We start from the raw sequence: 20,995 nt of genomic DNA on the forward strand, positions 1-20,995 counted from the left end.
TCTGTGTGAAGAGAAAATAAATGAACTATTTCTATGTGAAGAGAAAAACCAATGGATGTTTTCTATGTGAAGAGAAAAGAGACATTTTCTGTGTGATGAGAAAATAAATGGACTGTTGATGGTCTGCTGTAGGATCAGCCAAGTCTGCCCAACAGTAGGTTGGGGACAGACTCCTTAGGTAGGTTCCTGTGTGTGAGAAGGTAGCCGCCCACAGTGGCAAGGATTTATTTTGTGTTATATTTTGATTTTGATGTTTTTGATGCTTGCACTTGTGTGAAGAAAATTGCAAGAATAAAACCATTCACTGTTGTTTGCAACCACTTCTCGGCTATCTCCCTGTGTAACGAACCCCCACAAGGGGTCATCCACACCCACCACCGAGCTAATCCCTCACAAAAAATATATATATATATATATATATATCGTTCACTTATAGAGAGGAAGGCGGTTTTGCATTAAGTCTAATAATAGTCAAGTTCTTAGACAAAAAACAAAATTACAAAGATAAATAATCGTAATGATTAAGCACAAGATGTATGTGTGAAACGCGTCTACGAGACTTCATGCTGGTGTCTTTGGTGTCATCATTTGCAACTTTTGGAAATAAAGGTATTTGAAACCTATTGGAATCCCTGGATGTGCGGCCAATTCTTTTCCTACAAGTGTTCCCACGGAGGCGGGCCGGGGCCAGCACTCTACTGGATATCCTATCTCCTGGCAATCACCACACACTATACACCTGGAGCAGTGTCTTTCCTTTCTTCAGTACAAAGATAAATAAAGGAGAGAATTTTTCAACTCTTTAAATTAGTCATCAAGGAACATTTTAAGAGTTCAGTATTGAGGCCTTTTGGTATTAAAGTATTAAGATTATAAATCCAATATTTTTCTTTACACGATAAGACTTTATCATAATCTACTCTTCTTGGGGCAGATCTAGAGCAAAGATGCCCTTTATTTTTAAAACATTTGTTCTTCCCACATGAAATTCCTTATAATGTTGGGCTAGGGGGGGTTCTCTTTGTATTTTTCTTTTTCTTGTTCGTCTTTACCAGGAGGTTTTTTGATGTCCCTCAGATGTTTACTGATACTGATTCTTAGTAGCTTCGTCTTTCCTATTTTTTCCCCCTTTTTACTACATTTTGTTAGGGTTATAATACCCATCTGTGGGGAATAATTATCCAACTATTAAAGAGGAAGTAAACCCTCCTCTGCAAGTTGTACCTATAGGTAAGCTATGATAAGGCTTACCTATAGGTACTGTAAATATATCCTAAACATGTACCGTTTAGAAATATTTATCTTAAATGCAGCCAGTGACATCACTGGCGCATGCGCTCTTAAGGAACGGCCGCTTGTGCCATTCATTCAGAGCCCCGTGCCGTGACCATCGGCTCCTGCGCGCATGTGCGGGAGTAACGTAATCGCGGCTCCAGCCAATCAGATAGCCGGAATGGCGCAAACCCGGAAGAAGGGCGACAGAACATGTCACTCATGAGAGAGGTGAGCGGTCGGCACTTCGGAGCTTCGTTTTAAGGTAAGTATTTCATAAGGAGCTAGTATGCGATGTATACTAGATCATTATGTGTTTGTCTTTCAGGTGTTTTTTTTTTTTTTAAATTCTGAGGTTTACAACCTCTTTAAGTTGGCCGAACTGCACCTTTCAGGAATTGTGAACATTTAAACATTAGACCGAATGGCTTATAAAATTGTAGAAGACATAGATGCAGAGATCAAGTTGGCATTCACTGGGGGAAACTACCCAGGATCCTGAAGATCCGGTCAATTAAAAGAAAATTTAAACATCATAAAAAATGAAATGTGAAATATCTGAATAGAAAGTGGGATATATCCTCACTAGAATCATACATTGAGAACAAGATTATCCCCAGAGGTCTGAGGGAGAAGGTTATCCCTGCGGAGCACCTCCATAACCCCAGGTTCCTGAAAAAATAGAAAGCCCAATGTATAGATCCTGGGATTGAGGTTATGCATCTTATAGTAGAAGAGGAAAAAATACAATTAAAGGAACTGTCAGATCAAATACATGAAAGTACTTAAGCATTGGACCCTTTAAAAGATAAACTAGATTTCGTAAAATATGATTTACTAAAAAAGGAAATAGAAAGAATACAAAATAATCTCCGTACAACTAAACAACAAGTATTAAGACGTGATCTAAAAGATTGGAGTAAAGACGAAATCTTCGATTTAACAAAAGAAAGAAGAAGGAGTAGATCTAGACACAGGAGATATCAGCAACATCAGGGAGGAACCCTCTCCTTGGATAGCGACGAGGATACTGTCAGAAAATTATTACTTTTTTAGAAGGAGAAATATCCCAGGAGGAAGGATACAACCAAAAACAAAATACCAACAAAGGAAAATCCCAGAACAAAGAAATAGCAAAGGGTCCCAACAGATCAGTGGGGAAAACAAACAGACGCACACCCAGTCAAAGAGATTAAACCCATAAACATCCGCCAATCTACAAGAACCTTACCAAGAAAAAGATCTTAAAATTATTAATCTATCAGAGTTTTCCCTAAATGATAATCATATTAAATTACTTCAAAGAGGTTTATCTTTTTCGCCATCCAATAATATGGATAAGTTTGAGGTTTTTAAAGATATCAGCCTCTTTCTTAGAAAAGTACTTCTAAGATTGAATTATGAAAGACATCATATGAATACCATTAAATCCAAAAATGATAGGAAGATAAAAGCCCTACAAGAGTTAATCGAATTACTTGATGAGAATGAGGAAACTGAGGAGAATGATGAGAAGGATGAAGTGACTACCAATCCCTGGATGAGGAAGACAAAAATAAAAATGAAATCAAAAAGAATGCCCAATTTAAGTAAAAACAAATGGGTAAGCATCTTCCTGGAATTGGTACAAACTGACCTCAACTCAATTAATTGGCGATTAAACAAAAAGGGCAACTTAAGTAGAGGCCCATGATCAATTATGTAATGCTACTAACATTATTATTAAAATAATGACTATGTAAGAAAATGAAAGAAAAAAGACAACTCACTGACCAAGATAGCTATTTGAAACTACCAGGTAATCCCTTCTCGGACTTAAATGACTTGTTGAACTGCCGACGAATGTGGCAAAAAATGCCCTGCATAAACACAGGAAAAAAGACAAATAAATGGCAAGGGTACACAGTAAAAAAATAATAATTGTGTAACTTTATTGATCACAATGGATACAAAATAATAACCCGGTAAGGAGAACACCTTATGTAACTCAACAAAATAGCTACTGACATGAAACAACAAGACAAGACAAAATACAACATAGAAGACAATCTAGTCCGGGCGCCAGGTATAACCAACACACAAGGGGAAATACCCACGGCAAACCTTGTATCGTCTGTATCAGAAATGTATGGACTATCCGGGCTTTCCCTGTGTGTTAGCCCCTGGGAGCTCGAGCTCTATGATGGAAGGTGGAGAGGATCATGCTGGAGTTAAGGTGTGTACTGAGGCAGTGGAACTACATGAACATGCATGCCATCATTGTCTCTCAAGTTCCTTATACAGTATATCTGTATTGCCCTGGACCTCCCACACTGCAACCAAGTACAGCCCTTGTAGATGTGAAAGTTCCATACTTGAATAGCAGCTATGCCGCCTAATCACAAGGACTGGATAGGCAGTGCTTGTATGAGCTAGATAAGGTATAGCAATCTGTGCTGCAAGGGAGATATGTATAAACCAGCCGATTCTGAATATTGCATGGAAGTTAGGAATAATACGTGGCTAAAACAAGCAGTATTGGATACTACTTTACCCCTCTTGATATATTGCTGGTGGTACATCAGTCACTGCCCAATCATGGGGCGCTCTGACTTGGATATTCCAAAAGTATATCCTACCATAACGCCTTGTATCCTTTCATCCAGTGTCTGTACGTGCAGTAGCTGGGTCTCCCTAAAACACAGGATAATCCTCGTAGCAGCTCCTCTTTCCATCTAACATCACGGCTTGCCACCCATCTAGGGATACCTCAGGCGGCCTCATGGCCAGTGATGACATCAACGTGTTTCGCAAGGCTAATGCATAGCTTCATCTAGTCATCCACAGGTTCCTTTTAAGTGTGTCTCCATAGCGGAACGACTGCCTACAATTTTCCTTTAAAGGGACCAGTCCTGTGTGTTTCCAACTGTGTTCCAAATGTGCGGGAGAGGAGGGGGGTTTGTTATTCAATAGCATCAACATCTATGTGTCTTAGATCTATTAAGGACTCCCAACTTTGCTCCTCCCTTGTTACTGAATGAACAGAGGCATTTGACAGAGGGGGAGAAAAAGAGGGTAAAAAAAGGAGGGGGGGATATAAAAGAAAAAATTACACCTCACTACATTACATTACACCTCGCTCTAAGCAAACCTGCAGATTGAGTTTAATGTTCAAACCATAGGGTAAGAGTGATGATTTCAACCTGCATATCCACCATTTTTCTTTTACAGTAATAGCACGTTGAAGTCACCTCTTCTGGGCGATAAATTAAACATATAGATCCCCTTTACTCTCATACCGTCTAAATCCCCATTGTGGAATTGCGCAAAATGTCTTGCCAAAGGTTTTTCTAGATTTTTCTCTTTAATTTCTCGCATATGCTCACCTATTCTAATTCTTAATTGGTGCATTGCTTTGCCAATATAGATTTTATCACATACACATGTTAGCATATATATGACTTTCGTTGTTGAACAATTGATAAGATCCCTTATCTGATAGTCCTGATTGTCCTTTTCTCCTGAAACACGTCAGTTCTTCTTGCCATATGTACCCCACTTATCACCCCTCATGCTTCAGGGCCATGGTCTATGAGTCATAATATATGTAACATTTTATTCTGTGTGTTTTTGTCAACTGTAAACATGTTTTACTTTGTGTATGATAAACTATATTTTTGGACAACATTGTCTGCTCTTATGGGTGCACGGTTGCCTATATAGTCCCAACTCCACCTGGGGCATTTTCTTTTTCTTTTCTCCCAATGAGTCTTTGAAGCTGTCAGTTCAGTCTACATAGGGACAGACTTGGCATCTTCCACACAGAAACATCCTTTGCTTCTTGGGATCTGCAACAGCCATGTTGTATCAGTTACTTTGTTAAACTCGGATCTAATCAAGATATCCCCCAAGTTCTTGGCTCTACGTGCCACCAATCTGGGAGTCAGGCCTAATAGATTTGCTAATTCTGGGGTATTAGTCAGTATCCCCTAATGTTTTTGTAATATTTTTTATACAATATCCCATTGTGCTCAAAATTGAGTTGTTATTCTTGTTAGGTTTGGGCTATCTTGATTAGAACTTTTTGTTTTCCTCTTTAGAAGATCACTTCTCTTTCATCCTATTTTCTTTTTGGCTTTCCTAAGTTGTTTGTGCGAATAACCTCTTTCCGAAAATCGTCTATATAGATCGTCACTTTAGTGTATATAGTCAGCCGTTTTATTACAGTTCCGTTTAATGCGGAGAAACTGGCCCACTGGGATCCCATCTTTTAGCCATTTAGGATGGTGGCTGTCTGCCGTAAGTAAGGTATTGGCGGATGTTTCTTTCCAGAATGTGCGTGCAAACAGAGTGTCCCCTTCTATTTCTATCCATAAATCAAGAATGGAAATGTGTTTCTTATCAAAGACATATGTAAGGTGAATGTTCCGATTATTGATGTTCAGTACTTCAATAAAGCTATGGAGGGTCTCTTCGCCTCCCCTCCAAATGACTAATACATCATCAATGTACCTTAACCACGTATGGATGTGGTCTTGTTACATCCGTGAACATATACAACCTCCTCCTCCCATAATCCCAAATGGAGGCACCCATATGACGGGGCCCATTAAGCTCCCATAGACGTGCCGTCAACTTGTTTGTAATACTGGGACATGAATTGAAAATAATTGCTTTCCAGGGCAAAAGCTATTATTTCCTCCATAAATTCATTCTGGGGGCCACATTCGGGATGATATTGTTCCAAGAACGTCCTCACTGCTCTCAACCCCCACATGTGTGGGATGGAGGTATACAAGGGCTCCACATCCACTCCAACCAGCCACATATCAGCTCTGATTTTCAGATCAGAGATATTCTCTAATACAGTGGTCCTCAACCCTGGTCCTCAGGGCCCACTAACAGGCCAGGTTTGCAAGATAACTGAAATACATCCCAGGTGATATCATTTGCTGCTCAGTGATTTCAGTACTCTAGTCTGCATCTCGCCAAGGTAATACTTAAAATCTGGCCTGTTAGTGGGCCCTGAGGACCGGAGTTGAGGACCACTGCTCTAATACATCCCTTGTGTCCTGGACATATGATTTCAGATGTGTTACCATGTCCTTCAAGAGGGTGTCTAAGTATGTACCTATTCTTTCCATTGGGCCTTTCATTGCTGATACAATTGGCCTCCCTGGTGGGTTTTCCAAAGATTTATGCACCTTTGGGATGATAAAAAAATGTGGGTACAATAAAAGCTATTATGTGAAGGTAGTAAATTTACTTCTTTTGCATTTTTAAATTTCCTATTAAATTCTGCCACTATTTTTGGGAAGGGGTTCTCTTATAACTTTTTATATGTTCTCTGATTTCCCAAGAGTCTTTTAACCTCTTTCTCATATGCCCTTTCATTCATTATGACTACACTTCCCCTTTTGTCACTATGTTTTATAACTATGCCTTTGGCCTCATTCAGTTCTTTTATCGCTTGCCGTTCCTCTTGTTGGGGATTCACAGGGCCACGTTTTGTCTAATTGAGCAAATTCAGATCAGATTGTACCATCTCAAGAAAGATGCTGAGCCATTTGTTTTTTCCAAGTGGAGGCATTTTGGTTTAATCCTGAAGTTGGCTTTCCTATGGCAGGAGGGGTTACTTGTGTCCATTTCCTCACCTTCCTCTAAACTGAATTGAGGATCTCTAGCATCTTCTTATCCTTTTCATCTAATGATGTATCATGGTCATCAAATGTGTCTTTTTTGGTATACAGAAATCGCAAATAATTTTTCCGAAGAAACAGCACAATGTTTTTATAAACCGTAAATTCAGCCATGTCGTTTAATGGCCAAAAAGACATTCCGCATTGTAATAACTTAATATGGCGCGAGGCCTAAGAAAAATCGGATAGATTGATAACCTTCATATTGATAAATAATGTGGGCCTTCAAAACAAGTTTACTGTCTAATAGTGAATATGAATTTTTGAAAGTTGACACTTTCAACATTTCAACTTTTTATATAATCCCAAAAATTCATAAGAACCCACTAAAACCATCAGGGAGACGCATAGTTTCCGTGGTCAACAGTCCACTGGAAAGAGTTGGTAAATACCTAGATGACATGATAAAATATATGGTAACTATCTACCTTACGATCCTTTGTACAGGACACACAGGACATCCTAACCATAATAGAGAACATAGAGATCCCAGAAGGAACAATACTAGTCGGGTGGATGTGGAATCTTTGTACACATCCACCCCGAATAACTGGGGCATATTGGCAATGGCTCATTTTCAGGAAACCCATTACCCCAAAATGGGAATACAAAATTAATTCATTCTCGAACTATTAGAATTCATGTTAACTAATAATTACTTTCAATTTCTGGGGATAAGTTATCAGCAAATTTGTGGAACTTCTATGAGAGCCCCATGGGCCCAAGCATATGCATGTTTGCACCTGGGGCTCTGGGAGGAGGAGAATATATATTGGTCACCAATGTACTTCAGCCATGTTTTACACTGGCTGAGGTACATTGATGACATTTTGATACTTTGGAGGGGTACAGAGGCCCTACTTAGAAAATTCATACAAGATTTGAACAACAATTAAAAGAAAACTAAACTAACTTTTACCTTTGACGCCAAAGAAATCTCTTTCTTGGACCTAAATAATTCCATTGTGGGGAATAATTTATCCACATGAACATTTAGGAAAGAAACTGCAGCCAATACATGCAGAAAGTCATCATCCAAAATCCCTAAGGAATGGTATCCCGATATGCCAGTTTCTCCTTATCAGAAGGAATTGTACAGACATTGAACAATTCCATCAAAAGGCTACCCAAATGTACAAACGCTTTAGTGAAAGAGGCTATTCACACAAAGTCCTAAGGAGAGGCAAAAAGAGAGAAATCAACATAGGCACATATACAAACTGTTATAATTCCTACACCTTTCACCTGATTTGGATGTAAATATCCTCAAATTAAAGCTGAAAGTCTGCAGTTAAAGCGCATCTTGTTTGTTTCATTTCAAATCCATTGTGGTGGTGTATAGAGCCAAAAAGATTAGAATTGTGTCGATGTCCCAATATTTATGGACCTGACTGTAAGAACTATTTGAATAATTGTTCTTGTTGTGAAGACGTTCGCTGATTGGCGGACGAGACGCGTCAACGGAGTGACATCATTACACCCGGAAGTGTAAAAAGCGTGTGTCCCCATGCCGATTGACACATGCTAAAGCAATAAGAAAATAGCCGGCCGGCTCTATTTGCATTGAATGACAGAAACTTGGCATGCTGGACAGAGGAACCATCTAGGCTATTAGCCATTGCAGCTTGGCACTGGATTGCTATCAGCAACCTGGACAACTCATGAGAGACGCTCAAAACTAGAACCACTATAGGAAGGTGATTTACACTCCAGCGATAGCATCATAGGCTGTGACTTTTCTTTAGTCTGCTCTGCTTTGCTCCCTTCCTGTCTGCTTGCATTTATGCCTCTCATTTTCTACATGCATGACATATGCATTACCAGCTTGCTATATTTGTCTGTCTGCTTGGCTGAATCTCTATAATCTGTTGATGAACATCACCCACTGGAAAACCTGCATCTCCGTGGATGTTTGCAACAAAGCAGCAAACAGGAAAATAACTGCTTAGTGATGTGGTTACCACAATGCTATATCTTTGTTCAACCTCAATTGCTAACTGCCTTTTTAGGAGATTTCTAGCAGTCCTGCACTTTTGCCCATACATTACCCGTTGCCTACTTTATACAACAAGGACTGGTATTGCACTGAACTGGATATCCATGTACCCTTATGGAATGCGAATGCTTCCTGTACTTCCACTGCAACATGTTGGCTTGGCCTATATGAGTGTCACTCTAGCTAATATAGGTTTATGTTACGCAGATCCATGCCTATAATTTAAACGCTAGAGATTTATCCACATAGGAGGTTATTTTGTATAGTCAATTGTCCTAATTGCTTATTCCATTGAGGATCTAGCTGTCAATTCAGCACTATTTCTCGGCCTGTAAGGGCCATATATAATATCAATTGCTGTTTTTTGTCAACACTCATAATAGAATCAACTGCACCGAATATATGACTAGATCTGTATGCTTTTGCTGATTTTCAAGTAGGATACTTGGTTCCAACACACTGGATTACTATCCAGATTGTTTTTAACATTGTTATTTGTATGTTTTGTCATGGTCCAATTGTTGGAAGGTGTGGTAATTTTTTTCCAAATGGATCATATTGCGTATAATTTTTAACTAAAATTTTCAGTAAACTCTTTTGTCAACTACACTGTGTGGTTAAATTTACTGCCTATTTTTCACAGTTTTTACAGCTGTCCCCCTTTTTGTCTAAAGCCTATATGCACTGTTTATTGCTGACTTTGCTGATGTATGCATTGATTCCAGTCCAGTGATTATACGGTCTAGCAGACTGTGTCTGATTACACCTTCTGTATGCTCAAACCACCATTCATTCTAACCTGTACAAATACATTGAGTTAATTTACCACTAAACAGTCTTGTGTCTGTTTCCTGGTACTAACTCACAGTGAAGATAATGTTATCTATACAGTACTCCATATTCTCTTAACTGCTTGAAGTTACTTTCGTTCAATCAAGTGTGCCAGTGGGACTGAGGTGGTTTTTGGAGTCAGGGAACAGAACAGAGAACCCAAATGACCAAGATGTTCCTTTGGGGGTAGCGCCACACCAGTAAAGGCAGGGAGCTGAAATAAAAATCAGCTGTAGCCTTGCAGGCTCCTGTGAAAAAAAATAATAAATGCACATTTTTTTCCCCTGCAAAAATATGTGTATTTATTATTTTTTCAAAGGTGAACTTAGCCTTTAAATTGCGAATGCATTGCAATGGTCATGGGACTTTAAATGAGACAGGTCACTTAATAAAGTACAAAGTTATTTAAAGTAGTAATAGTAACACATTGCATGATTTGCATAAGTATATTCAATCAATTTCCAAATATAATACAGACATATGTTTAAAAAAATGAGTTGACATGGGGAAATTTCATATAGTAATAAACCAAATTTATATTATAATGATGTTGAGACATATAAAGATACATGACTGACCTATGATGTGGCAAATAAAATATCTTGGCATCTCTGGCACTCTACACGTTTCGTGAATCCAAAAATGTCCACTCATCAGGAGTTTGATGCAGAAGAATATCTATAAATATAGGTATGTACTAGAGAAAGACAATCCCAAATGTACAGGGGGTATGTTGCATTACTCCCCACAGCAAGAAGGGGGGGAGGAAGGATTTCAAATGGCCTAATTACATATCAGCTCAAAGAATGGACCCAGCATCTGGGAGGGGAAAGGGGTGCCAGGACAAACATCTATCCCAGGGCTGTGGCGGGAAGAGCCATCCAGGCCAAAGGGGAGCAGCCAAGGGGCAGACCAGGACATCAAGGTGCAATTCCAATGAGAGCATGGGGTGATAAAGACACATATAGACCACATGGATCTAAAAAAAAAATGATATATATAGTGTATATCAGGGAATAGCATATATTCAATGAGAGTAAATAATAATGTCAGAGTGGTGCGTCTAGTAAATCCACAAGAAAAGACTCCTAAATATAATTGTGGAAAAAGCACCAAAGCCCCAATAAGACCAAGAGGAGTAAAGGAATGGGACCGTGTGAATAAATTGAACAGAGAAGGAAGGAAAGAAAAAGTCAGTAGTCATGTGCCAAATGAATTAAAGTACGATTGCTCAGGAGTAAGTGAAATGAACAGAACAGAGAACCCAAATAACCAAGATGTTCCTTTGGGGGTAGCGCCACACCAGTATAGGCAGGGAGCTGAAGGAAGAGTCAGCTGGAGCCTTGCAGGCTCCTGTGAAAAAAATATTAAATGCACATTTTTTTCCCTGCAAAAATATGTGTATTTATTATTTTTTCAAAGGTGAACTTAGCCTTTAAATTGCGGAATTTTAGTTCACTAATGAATAGTTTGTTATTGACAGTTTTTATAAAAAACTACTCTTATTCTAAATATAGCTAGGCATACACCTGTTATGTTTCCATTTTTTGATGGGTGCACTCTTGCACCCATCCACTCACATACTCCTCTCTTGTATTGGTGATCATCGTATTCCAGCCTTTTTTGCATGTAAGTATACTCATCTTTAATTCTTCATGTATTTTCTGTGTCAATTTTGTGTGTCACCACCCCCTCACTTTTTAGTTTAGGTAGTTTGTATAGCAGAGTTTTAATTATCCTCTCCTTGTTTGTCACATTGTTATAACCTGACAATCCTGTTCATCTTTTAACAAATATAATCACATTGCCAGTGTTGAATAGTACAAATAGCAAAGATTTGATAAGTACCAGTGCATGATAACACAAGGAATGGGTCTTTTAGCTATCAGTTCATGTGGAGACCTCATTCTCTAAATAGGCTATTTTTTTTGAATGTTTTACACCATTTTTTTCCTGATTGTGTGCCTGGGTAGTAACTTGTTATATGTATTTTGCTGTGTAATTGCATGTATTAGCTTCTTTGTGTTTTCTCTTTTTTTTTTTTTTATCTGTATTGTTCACACTTTTACATTATTGACACCTATTGTACTTTTGGCAAGCAGTAGGTGAGAATGGCGCTGTATATACTAAGAAGAAGAAGAAAAAAAAAGGAATTTGTGATGAATTTAAATGGATTTATATTCAAATATTAAATTAAACCTAAGGCATGCTTTTGACACTAAAGTATTTAAAAAGCTTTAACAAAACGTAAATGAGCTTTAGCCACCTCCCACCCAGCCTATTATAATATGCCTGAGCTGGAGTACATTATCCTGGGAGGATGTCATATGATTTCCTCCCCTTGCGCACCTCATGCATGCCCTAGGGGCCATGCAGCAGTGTGATTTGTAATCTGTTGTGTCCAGTGGAAGATAGAAGAGGTACCAGCTGGCCCTGGTACCATGTGATCACTGTGACCAATCACAGCAATCACATGTCAGTTGTACACAGTGGTTTCTCATTCGTAACCATTAATTGTTTTCTATTGTGATCCTTGTGATTGGTCTTAGTGAAAACATGGTACAGGCCCAATAACCGCTATCACAATTGTACACAATGGAACATGAATGGATGCCATTCATAAAAATAATAGCTTATACAATAATCATCACTGTAATAAGCAGTGTAAAAAAAAAATCCTGATCACCTCCCCAAATCAAAATGTGGATGGTCCTGCACAGTCTGGGACTGATTTGAGGTGTGCTGGAGTTGAACTAAAAACGTGGGAGTAAAAAAATGGCCCATTGTTGGGGCCAGTAGCAACAATAATAACCCTCAGCCTTGGTGTCAGTGGCAGCAATATTATTCCTCAGCATTGGTGTCAGTAGGCACAAAAATAAACCTCAGCGCTGCTGTAAATGGGAGTGCTATTACACTCTTCCTCCCCACATTGTTTGTCAGTGGCAGCGATTTTTAACCCTTGCCATTGGTGGTTACTTATCTGATCACAAGCTCCAATGTCACTCTCTCCTCATGCTGTCGGGCCAAGACTACTTTCACTGTGTGCACACATTTTTTTACACTATTGGATTTATTCACTCCTAATTTGGAGAGCAACCTTATTAAGACAATATTGCTCTATCATTGTGTTTCTTTTTTCTTCTATATATCTGGAATCATTGATATGGGATTTACCGAGTAACAGTGCATGAAGATTTTTTAGTATTTAACAAACTTTTGGAGTGGTGCATTTTTTAGTTACACAATTTTTTGGATTTATCATATATTTTGATTTATTTATTTAACAATTTTTACTGATGGAATCTAATCATTCATGGACTTTTTTTATATATGAACTTTTTTATATATGAACTGACATTTATTTTAATTCTGGATTGAAGTAATTGTTTTGTTTCCTTAATTTGTACAGGAGTTGCTATTTTGCACAAGGTTAAGATAGGATTGATTCACTGATTGAATTTTATTGAAGAAAGAATTAATTTAGAGGTGGATTAATTTTACTATATATTCATCGTTTGCACATTATTGGCTATTTTTGCACAGCATATCTACATATATATTTATTTATATACCATCTATACTTTGATGAGCGCACCATTTTTACTATATTTTTTAATTATTGTACAAGCACGAGTACTTGAATTGGTGGGAGCTGCTATTCTATTTTAGGTATTTTTGGTGTATTACCATAACAGTGCACCTTTTCACATTTTATAATTTTATATTGAAACTAATTGATCTATGGTCACTGTTTCCTAAGTTGCCCTGTATTTCCACATCCGCATGATTAGTAATCAGTAGGTCTAGTAATGCAGTTTCTTGTTGGCGCATTCAACATCTGACCCATCAAATTGCCCTGCAAAACATTTAGGAAATGGCGAGGCTTTAGATGAATGTGCGGTTCCTTCTGCCCAGTCTATATCTGGATAATTAAAACCCCCCTTAAAATGACATTTCACATCCTTGCCACCATTCCAAGCTGTGTAAGGAGGTCTGCCTCCCCCTCCTCCCTCTGGTTAGGGGGCCTATAGCATACACCCAATATTACTTTCCCCATATTACCTTCCCTTTGAAGCTCTACCCATAGGGATTCCATCTTCTTCCTAACTCCATTCATGATATTGTCCCTCATATTCACTTTCACATTGTTCTTGCTATACAGGCATACCCCTCCCCCTTTTTTTACCTTCCCTGTTTTTGCGATAAAGGGAATACCCCTGAATGGTTGCCAACCAATCATGAGCGCTGTCAAACCAAGTCTCCGAAATACCCACAAAATCAAAATCCTCCCCATACATTAGCAGCTCCAGTTCTCCTATCTTGTTGCTCTTCTGGTAAAAACTATTGTTGGATTTTCCATCACTCTTAGTCTGAGTGACAGTGGTCACCAGGACTAAAAGACAAAGTGAATCTTCCTAATGGGGTCAAAAGCTAGAAAAACAGTTTTGGCTTTGGATACACTCTAAAGATTCAATTTTTAGGGCTGAATGGTTCTATATTGCTTTTGCTGTAGGGCTCAGTTATTAGCTTGTGATGTGTTCTGTATGCTATGTACAGTAGTTGTTGCAAGAGATGGTCAAATCAGGAACAACATAAATATATATTACTGCATGGCCAGCCTAAAATATTTATTCTTGAACTAAATTACTATTGTGTATCGTCCCATTTTACTGCTAATTTTGTTATGCTGTTATTTTTCTGCTTTTTCCACATTTCTTGCACTGTTGGCAACATCATCTTTCTGGGAATAAAGCCTACACCTTAACAACTGAAGTTACTGGGACACAAAGTTTATTCTGTACTGTTTTGTCATTTGCGCCACATTACCTTCTCTGATAATGATGTCTGTGTTTGTGTTTTGCTGGTTGCTGATGGTGGTGGCAGGTGGTGGATATCATGCGTGTAAATGTGGACAAGGTCTTAGATCGGGATCAGAAGCTGTCAGAGCTGGATAACAGGGCAGATGCACTCCAGGCCGGGGCCTCGCAATTTGAGACAAGCGCAGCCAAACTTAAGAGGAAATACTGGTGGAAGAACTGCAAGGTGAGAAGCGTTAATCTGAGGAGACAAAAAGTGGAAATCCTTTTATGAATAAAGCTAGATTTTCATGGTGGTTATTTGTATATACTTATCAAATATACAATAAGGGGAAAGGTACTAAGGAATTCACAAGACTGTCTTAAACTAGATATTTTTTTTAGTCAAAATGTTTAAATCATAATGACCTAAAAAAAAAAAAAAAAAAAGGGCTTTCATGAAGCATCCCCTATTCAGCCATGATGATTCCTGAATATTATCATTATTATTATTATTATTACTAAAATCACTAAATTAACAAGCATGACAAGCAAACATGCAGAGTTTCCATTCAGTGTTCAAGAACCTGCAGGAAAAGTACAGATGCTTGCATGTTAGGTGAGCTACATGTGGGCAGGGCTTGACCAGCATACCCAAAATTGGGTTGTCATCACAAGTTGGTACCTAAACATTAATTTATATTGTGAGAACTGTATAAAATGAAGAAGTTAACAAAAATGGCACCACATATGTAGCAGGTTACACACTTCTTCAAACAGAAAGGTAATATCTGTCAACAAGGCACATTTTTAATAGCAATATACAATGGTTTACAGACCACAGAATGCCTGAGGAGTAATTCTAGATTACCAGGTTGTCCTAAAATCCCCATAATCCCTGCAGTTTATCTAGCTGAAGGTGGGAGACTGTTCCAAGAAGCTGGCAGAAGATATATCCTGTAAAAGGAAACCTACTCTTTCCCTCCTTGTCAGGTATCTCTCTCGAACACTGCTCCTACTTTTTTCCTAACATGGGGGGCTCTATCCTTGACCTACTCCCACACTGTGGGCACCCTGAACGACACATCAAACACTATTTAGACACTTCCGTGTCAAGATGGCCACCCAAATCTTCTGGAATTTTAGCATCAAATTGGAGATGCTGGCCTTCCCAAGATGGCTGCCTGGAGCCCATACTAGGATCAAATTAGTCCCTAATGGTTTCCTTCCAGCTTGTAGAAGCAGCACAGTGCCACCTTCAGGTCAGCAGATAAACTGCAACCCAACACCTGCCTACAGATAGATGGTCACATGAGTACTGTCTGCAAGTCCTTCTCATATTTCCCTTTTGTCAGACGTATATTTTCCATGCAACTCTCTTTTAGGCTTTGTTCAGAAATGTTTGGCTTAGTGCAATAATAATGTAACTTAGGAGGATGCATATCTTAAACAAGCGAAGATATAATCATTCATATTTACCTGGTACAGAATGAAATATATAATTTTTTTTTAATTCAGCATACTCACACTTTGATAGGAAATTATTCACAGACCAGTTATCATAAAATGTTCTTTCTACATTATGTCATAGAAGTAAAATGATGAGAGACCCCACTGGGCTTTACTTAATAACTTAGTAATATTGTTACCAGCAGTAAGCAGTTAGATATGAGGATTCACAAGGTCAGCATATTCAAAGTAATAAAGGTTGATTTCCCATAGGTTACTGTATAGTATTATAATATTTTTTCTTTTTCCAAAAGAGTATTATAATATTTATCTTTGACCCATGTAATGACATTTACTACCACTGCGTTTGCAGTCATCTTTTTCATCAGAGATGAGCTAGATATATAAGAGATATAGCTGTTAACAGGGCTATCGTCTGCTTCAGATTCTAAATACCTTTATCATCACTGAAAATAAGGGGCAGAAATCCTCTATTTTTTGCTCTCTTTGGTATTCTGGCAACTACAAATCATACAGGTCTGGCATCTGTCCATGCAGTTATTTAACCACTTAAAGCAGAGTTCCACTCAAAAGTGGAACTCCGCTGATCTGCTTCCTCCCCACCTCCGGTGCCCCATTTGGAACCTTTCAGGGGGAGGGGGGAATGGGTACCCTTCCCCACTTCTTGGGAGACAGCTCCTCAGCGCTGTCCCTCGGAAGTTCGGCCCCCTCCTTTTTCCTCCGCCGCTGGGCGGATTACAAAGTGCAGCGCGCTTTGTGCATGTGCAGTAGGGAACCAGCAGTGAAGCAGAAAGGCTCCACCACCAGGTTCCCTTACCCTGGATGGCAGCGGCGGCACCCGAGAGCCGATACGTAAATCGGCTTTGGGTGCCAACATCGCGGGCTCCCTGGACAGGTAAGTTCTACTATTTAAAAGTCAGCAGCTACATTATTTGTAGCTGCTGACTTTTAATTTTTTTTAAGGGGCGCGGAACTTCGCTTTAAGGACCGGAAGGTTTTACCCCCTTAATGACCAGGCCATTTTTTACAATTTGGCACTGCGTGATTTTAACTGCTAATTGCGCAGTCATGCAATGCTGTGCCCAAACTAAATTTATGTCTTTTTTCCCCACAAATAGAGCTTTATTTTGGTGGTATTTGATCACCTCTGCGGTTTTTATTTTTTGCAATATAAACGAAAAAAGACTGAACATTTTGAGAAAAAATTAAATTCTCTACTTTTTTCCTATAACAAATATCCAATAAACTAAATTTTTGTCATACATTTAGGCCAAAATGTATTTAGCTACATGTCTTTGATAAAAAAAATCTCAATAAGCGTATATTTATTGGTTTGCGCAAAAGTTAACGTCTAAAAACTATAATGTATATACTGGAATTTACGCAGCTTTTACTTTCTGACTGCCTATTTCATTTCCTGAAGTGCTAAAATGGCAGGGCAGTATAAAACTCCCCCAAATTACCCCTTTTTGGAAAGTAGACACCCCAAGGAATTTTCTGAGAGGCATGTTGAGCCCATTGAATATTTAGTTTTTTTTTTTTTTGTCACAAGCATTCAAAAAATGACAAAAAAATATATACTGTATATATTTTTTTTTACACAAAGTTGTCATTGAAATGTTATATTACTCATGCATGCCATGGGTATTTGTGTAATTACCCCTCAAAATACATTCTGCTGCTTCTCCTAAGTATGTGGATACCCCATGTGTGAGACTTTTTTGCAGTCTAGCCATGTACGGGACCCCGAAAACCAATCACCGCCTTCAGGCTTTCTAAAGGAGTAAATTGTTGATTTAACTCCTCACCTCCTATCCCAGTTTTGGAGGTCATGAAATGCCAAGATAGCACAACCCCCCCCCCCCCACCCCCCAAATGACCCCTTTTTGGAAAGTAGACACCCTGGTCATGGCAGCAGTGAACACGGGCATATGATGAATTGGGTCAGTGGACCAGTTTGACTGCAACTCACTCTTTTTAGTAATGCCCATGATGAGGGATAGGCCTAGAAAGGTTTTAAATTCAGAAACAGTGATATTTTTCCATGCAAATTCTCTGGCAAGGGTCAAATTTGGATTTGCAGCGATAAATTGATCGCCATATAAATTGCTTTGGTTCACAATAGATCTGTACAGATCTTCCATGAAAAACAGCTCATAAACTGAAGGGGAGTAAAATTGGCTGTTTCTATCTGAATTCCGGGTTGGCCAGTGAATGGGGGGGAAGTACGGGTGCTGCATGAGTGGTGGGCTCCCAATCAAGATTTGCAAGCGCATCAGGATGGACACTATGGGCTCTACAGGCCTGTCTTCGAATTCTTGGTGGCTGCAGGACACTACTTGTGCTTAACCCCCCCCTACCAGTTCGAACTACACTTATGGGACTTGCCACGTCACCCAGTGTTACTGCAGCGCTGGTTTGACTTCAACCAGGATGTACTAGGCCGCTGGTGCTTGGCAGTTCACCAGAAGGTTGAGCGGCACTAGAACCGACACTCCACTGCATATGAGAATCCTGCGATTGTTGCACCCCAGCAACAGAAGAACGAGGTCCGGTATGCCTGACCTTAGCAGGGACCACTACTACGTCATCAGAGCTATCTGTCAGTGTGGGGCTGGTCTCTACAGGTTCCAATACTGAGCCTAATTCTGACAGTGAGGACTCCCCATTGCTCTCATCTGTCATGCTCAGTATTGTGTAGGCCTCTTCACTAGTGTACCTCTGTTTGGACATTTTAGACAATAAATGTATAGGTACCTAGTGTAACTCACGGGTAAAAAGCACCTGGTTGTCAAGGACTGTTTGAACCACTACCAAAAAATGTAACTGCTAGTGCTAGCAGAGATTAGGCCTGACTAGTGTGCTGTGTATTGGAAATTACAGTATTCTGCTGATACTGCACTTCTTGGGGGCTGGGTGGAGGGGCTAAACACAGGTGTTGGCAGGTGTCAGGGCTGATCCTGCTAATGCTGTGTTTTGGGAACACTATATTAAACTATTGAGGACGCTAGTGTAGCAGCCTCCTAGGTAGGTGCTAGAGGGTGAGTATAGTTTTGGCTCTGTCTGCCTATCAGAGGAGCAGCAGGCAAATTCTCTATTGCTTGTGAGTTAGGTCTGCTCATGGTGCTTTGTGTGTGATTCATCTGGTCTAGGAGAGTGTTTCACACTGGTCCAATAGGGAGGCATTTAGGACAGTGGGGAAAACCTGACCAATGGGTACACAGGCTTTGAAACAACCCCAGTGATTGGCACAGACTGCTGTCTCAGTGCATTGGGGGTGTGGTATAAAGCCAGGAGCACATGTGCTTGGGGTCTTTGGCTGGTGAGCAGAGTCCCGGAAGGAGGGTGGTGGCTACCTCCCCTTCTGCAGCAGTTGGTATATGATCACAGGCAGTCGGCCTAGTGAGCCAGAAGGAAGGAGCAGAAGAGGTCCAGGAGAGCTGACTAGAGGGGTTAAGACACTGGAGAACCTGTTAAAACAGTATCCTGAGTACAGGGGATTGTGTCTAAGGGCCTGACCAGGAAGGGAGCCACCCCAGAGTAGAGTAGTCAGAGGACGGGTGTCAGCTGGTGGAGTGAAAGGGGGTGCAAAGCAAATACCCTGAAGATAGTGTGCAAACAAGTCTTTTGTTCAGAGACTCAGTATCTACAATTCATCTAGTGGCAAGGTGAAATTAGCAGCCTGGCTGCATCTTCAGATAGAAGTCCTCAGAATTGTGAATAGTTCAAGTTCCGGAGTATCCCACTCTATCCCTTCTCCCATTCCATCCCTATTGATAATGAAACAACCAAAACCCCTAGACTGTTAACTGACTGAGCCAGGAAGTAAAGTGTTACGTTTCTGCATGCAGTTTCTAACAGGATCCGAGAGGTGAAGAATTCAGCAGTCCTCAAAAGGGCAGTACTACACTAGTATAGTTCTGATCCGATCAAAGATATTGATCTGTTCAGACACTATACTAGTAATGGAGGTGTTAAGTGTGTGTGTGTGTCACTGGCAATCAAAGGGTTAAAATGTATTACTTAATATGCGGCGGCAATCTGACGCTATCCTGGATTGACGCTAACGTTAATGCTAACTGATTGGCAAGGTCTTACCTTGCCTTCCTGTTCACCTTGAACATATGCAGACTTCTGTCTTTTATAAACTCTCTTTGCATCATCACTTGCCTGCTGCCTGGACGGTGCTCATTGATGATGTTGGACACCTGACTATATATATCACCTGTTGGCTTGCAGTCCTTTGCCCTTTTGTTTGTGCTCCAAGTTGCATCACTGCTAGCAGTCTTCTGTTCTCCATGTTCCTCCATGCATGACCTGGCTTGGCTGGCGACTTTCCTGGCTCTCGATTCGGCATCGGCAGACTACCCGCCTCTGGACTCGACCCCGGCTTGGATGGCTACCCGCTTCTAGACTCAATCCTGGCTTGGATGACTAACCACTCTGGACTTGACCCCGGCTGTTCCTGATTTCGCTCCTCACTCTTGCTCTGCATTTATTGTTGTTACTCTAATAAACTGCTTTTTTTACTTGCATCTTCGTGTGGTCTGGTTTCCTGGCACCTTGACACTGATGTCACCTGTGACACTTATACAGTGATCAGAAAAAAGATCTGTACACTATAATAGAGACACTGTGACAGGGCAATGAAGGGGTTAACTGGGGGTGATCAGGGGGTTAAATCTTTATTAGGGGATATATTGCGGTACCCTAAACCTACCTGGGACTGCCCCTAAACTACCACTAACTGCCTCTCACACTAACTTGTGTCACAAGTGACACTAATACAGTGATCAGTAAATTATCTGTATACTGTATATAGTGAGACTGTGTCAGGAAGTGAAAGGGTTAACTAGGGGGTAATCAGGGGGTGACAAATGTGCTTATGTGTACTGGTGCCAGTGTAGTGCTTGTGTACTCACTGTCTGATGTTCCTTTTTCTCACGCTGGAA

The 20,995-nt window shown here is 39.9% G+C and overlaps 1 protein-coding gene across 1 annotated transcript in view; it reads left to right on the forward strand.

Moving 5' to 3' along the window:
• Positions 1 to 20,995, forward strand: part of LOC309551739 (vesicle-associated membrane protein 3-like) — a 72,970-nt gene that overhangs the window by 42,905 nt on the left and 9,070 nt on the right. Inside the window, exon 3 of the mRNA XM_082252428.1 lies at positions 14,662 to 14,820. Within this exon, the coding sequence (XP_082108554.1) occupies positions 14,662 to 14,820 (159 nt within the window). The remainder of the gene's footprint in view (positions 1 to 14,661; positions 14,821 to 20,995) is intronic.

The sequence above is a fragment of the Pelophylax lessonae genome (assembly GCF_965119305.1).
Source record: "Pelophylax lessonae genome assembly, chromosome: 3".
In the NCBI taxonomy this organism is placed as follows: domain Eukaryota; kingdom Metazoa; phylum Chordata; class Amphibia; order Anura; family Ranidae; genus Pelophylax; species Pelophylax lessonae.